The sequence below is a fragment of the Dipodomys ordii genome, unplaced genomic scaffold (genome assembly GCF_000151885.1).
Source record: "Dipodomys ordii isolate 6190 unplaced genomic scaffold, Dord_2.0 Scaffold133, whole genome shotgun sequence".
NCBI classification, from domain to species: Eukaryota; Metazoa; Chordata; class Mammalia; order Rodentia; family Heteromyidae; genus Dipodomys; species Dipodomys ordii.
Window position 1 is genome coordinate 3507081 of NW_012267349.1, and position 10543 is coordinate 3517623.

General features: G+C 35.8%; 1 protein-coding gene across 1 annotated transcript in view; it reads right to left on the reverse strand.

Annotated features, from left to right (window-relative positions):
• Window positions 1-10543, reverse strand: part of Zranb3 (zinc finger, RAN-binding domain containing 3) — a 228760-nt gene that overhangs the window by 199982 nt on the left and 18235 nt on the right. The window contains exon 2 of the mRNA XM_013030801.1: window positions 8798-8965. Within this exon, the coding sequence (XP_012886255.1) occupies window positions 8798-8965 (168 nt within the window). The remainder of the gene's footprint in view (window positions 1-8797; window positions 8966-10543) is intronic.

The window sequence follows — 10543 nt, forward strand, 5'->3', positions numbered from 1 at the left end:
TTTTTGCTTATGTGGTGCTGAGGAATCGAACCCAGGGCCTCAGGCATGCAAGGCAAGCGCTCTACCACTGAGCCACATTCCCAGCCCACTGTTACACTGTTTTTTAAAGTGTGTTTCCTGTTTTGTCCCTTTTATTGCCTCCCTACAAATAGTAATTACAGGTTACACACAAAATTCCATATCTTTCTGGTGCAACTATTACTATTTGGCCTTAAATCTTAAATTTTTCCTTTTATGTAGCAACTTTTTCCAAAGACCCTCCTGCTTTTTTTATTTATATCAGCGTTAGTTTTGAACTTGCTGGCCTTACATAGGTTCTGCAGGCATCTAATGTGAAAACTGAACCAAGCAGTAATCACAATACGTATTTTTTATTTTATTTTTCTTTTTTCTTTTTTTTTTTTGTTGGTCATGGAGCTTGAACTCTGGGCTTGGGCACTGTCCCTCAGCTCTTCAGCTCAAGGCGACTGCTCTACCACTTGAGCCACAGAGCCACTTCCAGTTTTCTACTGGTTTTATAGGAGATAAGAGTGTTACAGACTTTCCTGCCCCAGCTGGCTTTGAACCTCTATCCTCAGATCTCAGCCTCCTGAGTAGCTAGGATTTACAGGCGTGAGCCACCACCGCCTGGCTACAATACGGACTTAGTATTGGTACTGTGGCCACATAAATGACGTATGAAGAGACTTATTTTCAGGTTACTATGCTGAATTCCAAAATACCCGAGTTGTAAATAGTAATTACTTTGTTCTGGTATTGAAGGGGAAAAATAACTGAATGATAACTGACTTCTAAAATGAATGTCTGAATTGTTTACTAACTAGAAGTTTACCAAATGCTTTGTGCAGTTCAACATATTCTTGGTTAACTCTTATTAATTTTGTTAAATTGCCATTAGTAAATGATCTGTGTGGCAAATGTCTGTTAGCACTTTCCCTCTCTTTCTACCTCCTATTTTCAAGAGTCAGATGTAGCTATGAATGCTTTCCTGATGTGACACTGTTATAAAGTTTACAACTTGGTGGGGAGTAGAGTCAGTGGAGAGGGAAAACAGGAGAAACTGAGGGAAGCGGTAACAATGTTTGACAAGAATTGTACTCATTTCCTTATTTATGTAAATGTAACCCTTTGTATATCACCTTTACAATGAAAAACTGCAAAAAAAGGAAAGAAAAACATATGCCTATGTAAAAAATGTATGTGTACATACATATATATAAAGTTTCCAGTTAGGAAAATTTATTGCTAAATTAAATTTGTCTATTTTCTTGTGTGTGTTAAAGAAGGTATACTTTAAAATGTTTAGCCATAGTTCAGTTTTTAACATAACTGGAAGGGGTAGGAATAAGACAGGAAAAATGAGGGAGAATGATGGAAGGGTAACATTGGTCAAGAATCATTGTACTCATAACCTGACTTATGGGATTGTAACCTCTTTGTACAATTAACTTATTTATAAAATAATTTTTTTAATGTTTGGGCTATTTTAAAACTTGAACAATGTCAATAATCTGCATGTGAATTACTAAGGAATAGATCTTTTCATAACAGTTTAAATGCTGATAGTTGCAGAATAAATTGCATTCTAGTTTTTACTTATTCTTGGAATGATTGTACCCCTTGTTTGTTCTTTAGGCTGATAACAATATTTATACTGTAATGTTGGGGGGGGTCTTACAACTTACATGAAGAAGTGTTCATTTCTGAACAAATCTCTCCTACGCAAACTGAAAACTAAGAGTGTATTAATTTCTTTTACGCTATTTGACATCCTAATCCTATAATATTTAAGCAACTGCATGAAGTTTGTAATGACAACTCTATTCTCATGGTTTGGGAATATAATTAATACACATAAAATTACTTGAATGTTGTTTGAAGGCAATTCTCAGTTTTAGATGGTCCAGTATAATCTCATTCTGGAGTCTTGAAACATTGTTTTGTTTTGTGAATTTTAATTGTTCAGTCACCCTTTAAGAAAACCAACAACTGACACCAATTCTTAAGCTGGGGTTCAAATCTCTGCTAGTTCATACTGCATGTTTATTTTGGACAGTTTTTGTTAAGCATGATGCTTGAATTGGTTTAAATAAAATGGACATGTTTTGAGGGAAAGGGCACATAAGTGGAGGAAGGAAGTGAGCAAATGCAGTCATACACACTATGCATTACATAAAAACTTAACTGTGTAACTTAGGAGGGGAAATAGAGAGCAATGGAATGGGTGACATTGACCAAGAAGCATTGTACTCATAAACTTATGGAATTACATATTATGATTTATGGAATTATATTCCCTGTATGCAACTACTTAATAATAATAAAAAGAAAAATAATAAATAAAATGTTAACATGAAAGAAAAAAAGTAGCAATTAGCTGTATAACTAAAGAAACACAAGGTAGGAATATAGGAACTCAGGAAGATAGAGCTAAAAAACTTAAAATGACATGTGAGCTGACAAGTCAGGTAAGCACAAAATGGATAAATACCACAGGAATGTTGACCAATTGAAAGTGTTTATAAGTACAGGAAAAAAATTGCAAACCAGAAATAAAAAAGAATATATATAAGGCTGGGAAGGTGGCTCAGTGGTAGAGCGCTTGCCTTGCCTGCCTGAGGCCCTGGGTTCAATTCCTCAGCACCACATAAGCAAAAAAAAAGCCAGAAGTGGCACTGTGGCTTAAGTGGTAGAATGTTAGTCTTGAGCTGAAGAGCTGAGGGACAGCGCCCAGGCCCAGAGTTCAGGCCCCAGGACCGGACCAAAAAAAATATACATATATTTATAGCACCTCCAGGAAAAAGATGTATAAGAGTCCACATCAAGACGTATTGTACTCCCGGACTGCCAAAGTATGTAATTAGAAAATTTTTCTTAGGAGGAAAAAAATAAAACAAAACAAAACTGGTAGCTCTCAGACTACTCTATAGCAAAATGTGAGCAGTGCTTAAATAAGCCAGAAAAGAAAGTGGGACTGAGGAATTTCTTACCAAGCAGATCTGTCATTCATTCATGTAGTCAGTGAAATGACTTTTTTTTTTTTTTGTCAGTCATGGGGCTTGAACTCTGGGCCTGGGCACTGTCCCTCAGCTCTTCAACTCAACTCAAGCACTCGACCATTTGTTTCACTCTACCACAGTGCCACTTCTGGTTTTCTGGTGGTTAATTGGAGATAAGAGTCTCACAGACTTTCCTGCCCAGGCTGGCTTTGAACCGTGATCCTCAGATCTCTGCCTCCTACGGAGCTAGGATAACAGGCATGAGCTATCAGTGCCCAACTGAAAAGACATTTTTAAATGAAAAAAAAAAAAGCAAATAGATTTCCCATTAGCTACTCTAAAGAAATTTGGTAAGGAAATGGTATCAGCGTGGTGCCAGTGTCTCATGCTTAGATCTCAGAAGGCTGAGATCTAAGGACCATGGTTCGAAGCCAGCCCAGGCAGAAAAGTCCCTGTGAGACTCCAAACTCCAATTAACTACTCAAAAACCAGAGTGATGTTGTGGGTCAAATGGTAGAACACTAGCCTTGAGCAAAAAGAGGCTAAGGGACAGCACTCAGGCTTGGAGTTCAAGCCCCACAATCAAAAAATAAAAAAATTTAAAAAGAAAGAAAAGAAAACAATACCAAACAGGGTACAGAAGCAAAATATACTAGAAGGAAAAAAATGAAACTAGTTAACTCTCTAAGTACTCCAGTTAAGAGGTTATAAATTACAGACGATGATCTGGGCACTAGTGGCTCACACCAGTAATCTAGCTACTCAGGAGGCTGAGATCTGAGGATCACAGTTTAAAGCCAGCCATGAAAGGAAAGTTCATGTGAATTTTATCTTTAATTAACTACCAAAAAGCCAGAAGTGGAGCTATTGTACAAGTGGTAATGCACTAGACTTGAGGGCCCAGACCCTGAGTTCAAGCCACCAGACCAGCACACATGCAAGCATGCATGAGCGCGTGCACACATGCACGCACACACACACACACACACACACACATACATTATAAATAATGATAAAACACAAACCTCATTTCCAATGTAGGAAAAATGACACAAAAAGTAGACTCATTCAAAATCAGCAAAGAAAATAATACTTTTTTATAAATATAGAGTATAACTGAGAGCTGCGAGCTCTAACCTATAATCCTAGCTACTCAGGAGGCTGAGATGTGAGATCTGAGGATTGTAGCCAGCCTGGGCAAGAAAGTCCATAAGGCACTTATCTCCAATAAACTACTCAGAAAAAGACAGAAGTGGTGCCATGACTCAAGTGGTAGAGTAGTAGCCTTAAGCACCAAAGCTCATGGACAGCGCCCAGGCCCCAGGATGGGCACACACACACACACAAAAAGATTCAAATTAAACTTAAGAAAGTTACAGCAAAAGTAAAACTGGAGGAGCTGCAACTGAAAAAGATACATTACCAAAAAGAAATAATCAAGAAATATACCTATGTAATCAACCAAAGTTCAATAAACATATAATTTAAAGTACTGAAAGATTTTTCTAGAAATCATGATAAAGTTTAACTAGGGAACAGGATAAAAGAAAATAACCCTAGAACTATCTCATTCCACATGTAAAAATTAGCTCAACATGAACACATAAACTAAAATTATAAGGATTCCATGAAATAAAATGAAATTAAAAGTTATTTTCTTTTTATTTTCTCAACTGTGAGCAAGCAAACTGAGAGAGATCAAGAAGCCCAAATTCAAGCCTAAGAACTGGAGAAAAAAATCAGTAAATCTAGTTAAAAGATATTGTGGCAGTCAATTTTTATTTATTCATTTTTTTGGTCGGTCATGAGTGGGGCTTGAACTCTGGGCCTGGGTGCTGTCCCTCAGCTCTTCAGTTCCAGGAGAACGCTCTACCACTTCAGCAATAGCACCACTTCTGATTTTCTGGTAGTTTATTGGAGGTAAGAGTCTCACAGACTTTCCTGCCCAGGCTGGCTTTGAACCACAATCCTTAGACCTCAGCCTCCTGAGTAGCTAGGATTATAGGCGTGAGCCACCAGCACCTGGCCATTTTTTAATTTTTCTTATAACCTTTCCACCCATTTGAAATTACATCAGAATAAAAAGTTAGCATGGTGGCACATGCCTATAATCCCAAGGAATCAGAAGCATGGGAATTGTAAGTCTGAGGCCTGCTCAGGTTACATAGAGAGTTCCAGCCAGGGATACCTATCTCAAAATAACTGGGAATGCAGTTCAGTAGTAGAATATTTGCTTAAGATGAATATTTCCCTGATTTCAAGCCATAGTAATAAAAAAAGATTATTATAATTACAATTTTAAATAAGCGCATAAAGTAACTTAGAAATACACTGTGAAACTGAGTGTTATATGTATTACATGCCTGTAAAACCAGCATGCAGAGGGCTGGGAAGGTGGCTCAGTGGTAGAGTGCTTGCCTTGCATGCCTGAGGTCCTGGGTTCGATTCCTCAGCACCACATAAGCAAAAAGAAAAAAGCCGGAAGTGGCGCTGTGGCTCAAGTGGTAGAGCGTTAGCCTTGAGCTGAAGAGCTGAGGGACAGTGCCCAGGCCCAGAGTTCAGGCCCCACGATCAGACCCCCCCAAAAAAAAACCAGCATGCAGATAGCTGAAGCAGGCAACGGTGAGTTCAAAGTGAGCAAGGACTATATAGCAAGACCTACTGTCAAACAAAACAAAAAACACATTAATACATGACTTCTTTTTTAAATACAGTCTATGGAGTCATATCAAGGTTGCCTACTTTAGAAGAGTTGATTACAAAGAGGGCCACTTAGGATGATGAAAATGTTTTACATTTTACTATTTTACTATGTATATTTATATTTTATACAGTCTAAGGAAAAGTTTGGAAGATCTTTTAAAAAGCTAAGAAAAGTACAGTAGGCATTTTATTTGACCATTTCAACGAACTTAGAATTCTTTTATAACTGCAGCAACTAGACTTATAATATTCATTTTCTAGTCAATGAATCTGAAGTTCAAATGATTACAGACACATACTAAGCATCACACAGAAAGAGTAAATGATTCACATCGAAACAGAGTCTGACTCTATAGCTTATATTCTGTCTACCCCACTATACCAATAAGCTCAAAGACACAAGTATGAACTACTTAAGCTAAAGGCTTTAACAGGTATGGTGGTATAATCTCATTCAGGAAACATAAACAGGAGGATCATGAGTTCAAAGCTAACACAGAAAAGTTAGTAACATTATGTATCAAAAACAAAATGACGTTTTATATAAACTAATATATGCTAACTAAAAAACTAGAGATAACTAAAAACACACACAAAAAAAGTTAACAAGGAAAAGAGTCAGTCAGAAGCTAATGGTTCTCACCTATAATCCTAACTACTGAGGAGACTGAGATGTTCAGGATCATGATTAGAAGGCAGCCCGGGCTGTAAAACTCCTCCAATTAATCAACAAAAAAGGCTGAGAAGGAGGCATACATAGTATGCCAGGAGGAAAAAAGAAAAAGGACTAGGAGTATGGCAGAAGTGGCATAGTACTTGTCTAGCAACTGTGAAGAAATGTGTTTGTTTTAGAAATTGATATTAGCACTGAAATTTTAAAAAGCTAATGCCTACATTACATTTGTGACTAAAATCTTCAGGAATTTGAGTAACAAAGATATTATGAATTGTATAATTCCATAAAAGCAAAGCTAATGTACAAAAATGATGTGTAGGCTAATAAAGGTGGGAAGATACAGGTGTAAAGCAAAAAGCACCAAACCTATCATCTTAGTTATCAACTATTACCTGTAGAAGTAAGTGCATACAATAGGATATACTAAAGAAGTTTTTTAAGTAAGACTACAGGGAATGAAGGAAGTCTTTGAAAACAGCACATACTGTATTCTTCCATTTATAAAAAGCTCTAGAACAAAGCAAAACATAGTTTTTAAAAAACATAAAACCAATAATGGTTTGGGAAAAGAAGTGAGAACATTTTCTAGAATGGTAGATTTGGTTTATACAAATATATTTATTTGTCAAGTTTATGCATTCTCATTAACATAAGAAACAAAACTGTAAACAAATATGACCTAGGATTAACCACACACATACTTAAGTACTTCAGAAGCATACTAGTGTCTTAAATTTGCTGTGAAATGAATGAAAAAGATAGGATAAACTAATGTTATCCAAGGATGGAGAGATAGAAAAATGGAATGTAAATGATAGACGGACGGTAGGTCTACCAAGTGTCTACTCTAACATTCATTCAATGTTTAAAAATTTTCATAAGCCAGGTGCCTGTGGCTCACACCTATAATCGTAGCTACTCAGGAGGCTGAGATCTGAGGATCATGGTTCAAAGCCAGCCTGGACAAGAAAGTCTGTGAGACTCTAATGTCCAATTAACCAGCAGAAAACCAGAAGTGGTGCTGTGGCTCAAGTAGTAGAGCACTTGACTTGAACTGAAAAGCTCAGGGTCAGTGCCCAGGCCCAGTGTTCAAAGCCCCACAAACAACCAAAAAAAGAAAAAAAAAAGATTTTACAATATGAGGAGAAATATATGATATGTGTGAATACGAAAGACAACACTTTACTTTAAAATATGGAATACCTGACTTATGTAACTTAAACTACCTGACTTATGTAATTGTAACCACTGTGTACATCACCTTTATAATAATAAAAAATAAATGAATAAAAAAGAAAAAGAAAAAATATATGGAAAACCATGTAATGGCCCAATATGGTTAAAGAGATTAAATAAGTATTTTGAAATTTGAAAAGAAATAAAATATATTATATATACATATGTATGTATATTATATGCATATATGTATATATGTATGTGTATGTATTATATATATAATGCATACATATATAATGTATATGTACACATCGGTGGATTATGCTTGTAATTTTAGCTATTCAGGCAGCTGAGATCTGAGGATCACAGTTCCAAGTCAGCCCAGGTAGGAAAATCCATCGGACTCTTCTCCACCTAACCAGCAAAAAGCCAGAGGTGGAGCTGTAACTCCAGTGGGAAAGTGCTAACCTTGAACAGAAAAGCTCATAGACAGTGTCTAGGCCCTGAATTCAAGTCCCAGGAACAGCACAAAATAAAATAAATAAATAAAATATAAGCAGTAGTATAAGCACCAGAGGTTACTAATCCAAAAGAAAAAATTAAAATGCTGTGATCACATTTCCATATATATATATATATATATATATATATATATATATGTGTGTGTGTGTGTGTGTGTGTGTGTGGAAATATATATATTTATATATATAAACAACATAATCTAGACAACTGTCACTTATAAGAGACTGGAAATATCTAGTAACTAAAATACTTAGAATTTGTTCAATATATTTCCATCTGAAGCATAAGTTAACCACAGTTTAGAAATGAAGCTAGTTTAGTCATAACCAATTCTACTAAAGGAAGACTAATTAAAAAAAAGTGATTTGAACAGGTTTTCTCTGGTTGTTATTTTTGTTTTAGTATAGTTGCCAGGAATTTAACATTTATAGTATGCATTATGAATGCATAAACATGCCAGGCACTGGTGGCTCACGCCTGTAATCCTAGCTACTCAGGAGGTTGAGATCTGAGGATCTCGGTTCAAAGCCAGACCAGGTAGGAAAGTCCATGAGATTCTTATCTCCAGTTAACCACCAAAAACCAGAAGTGGTACTGTGGCTCAAGTAGTAGAACACTTGCCTTAGCTGAAGAGCACCCAAGCTCACAGTTCAAGTCCCATGACTGACAAAAAAATAAATTAAGTAAATAAATGCATAAATACATTATAAATGTACTTTACCTGCCATCTCTTCTGAGGGCAAAAATGATGCCATCTTTCTGGAATGGAAGCAGCTTTGTTCTTAACTTGTCAGGCAAAAAATCCAGCTGTTCGTAAGATTCACTTGTTAAATCAGAAATCTGAGGTGTAAGAGACTTTTTTGAATTACGAACTATAGGCATGATGATCCTAAAAATAAAAAAATAAAAACAGAAATTTGAAGAAAATCGATATTGTTAATATTGTCAATATTACATAATCACATATAAATAACATTACTTAATATACCTTCTATACATGACTATTAAATCATATTCCTTGAATGAGCTACTAGGAAAATTCAAAGGACTAAATCCAAAAACAATTATTTAATGCTGGCTCTGTTGAGGGAGTGGGTACCAGAAGAAAGGGAAAAAGGTATGTGGAGAAGGTGAATGAGGATGATTATGGATGAAGAAATTTATTTGCATGTATGAAAACAGAAAATGGAAACCTGGTGAAATTGTTTTAAAAATGTGGGAGGGAGATAAGGGAAAGTGATAGAGGCCGTAACTTTTATCAGGATGCATGAAAATGTTACAGTGAAACCACTCCTTCTTCAATTAATATAGACTAATATATTTTTAATATTTTTTTAAAAAACTAAGAAATCCAAAAGCAATCATTTAATAAATTCTCTAGGAGCAGCATTTTGTATTTCATTTTAAAACACAAATAGCCATATTCTTCTTTCATACAGTAAAAATTAGAGGAGTGAATGAGATTTTTACATGGTAACAAATTTTTGTTATATTCCGTTCAGTAATTTTTAAACAAGGAAAAATATGCTAAATTGAACTTTTTATAAACACATTTCCATATCATATCACATTTTGTAAAAGTGAAGCCAAACATGCATAAAAACTATAAAAGTACATTAACTCAAAATTTCTTTTTTTTTGGGGGGGGGATCTGGTCGTGGGGCCTGAACTCTGGGCCTGGGTGTCCCTCAGCTCTTCAGCTCAAAGCTAGCGCTCTACCCCTTGAGCCACAGCGCCACTTCTGGCTTTTTTCTTTTTGCTTATGTGGTGCTGAGGAATCGAACCCAGGGCCTCATGCATGCAAGGCAAGCACTCTACCACTGAGCCACCTTCCCAGCCCCTAACTCAAAATTTCTAACAACTAAATTGATCTGATATTGCTATAAGAGATGATTAAATAGTAATTTTTTTTTCAGAACAATACTTAAACTCAAGGCTATGTACTTGCTAGGCAAGTACTCTACCACTAGAGCCATGCCTCTAGCCCTTTGCACTTGAGATTACTTTTCATTTAGAGACTCTTTGCCCAGGCAAGTCTGAGATCTCCTGTTCACCTGTCAATACTTCCTGTGCAGCTGAATCATAGGTATGAATTACAACTCTCAGCTTATGGAGGTCTCACTAAATTTTCCCTAGGCTGACTTCCAACTACCTTTGAGAATAACTAGGAATACAGGAATTAGCCACCATATCTGACTAAAATTCATTCCTTATAATCAGCTAAATACACAAAATAAAATCTATCTGATTAGTTCCTTCTTCACATAAGACTTCCATAAACATATTTAATTTTCTACCACATAAAAATTAATGTATTGAAAGAAAAAAGTCATTTTAAAATAGCACACTATAATCATTTTATAATCATTTTATATATATATATATATATATATATATATATATATATAATCTCGGGCTGGGAAGTTGGCTCAGTGGCAGAGCGCTTGCCTTGCAATGCATGAGGCCC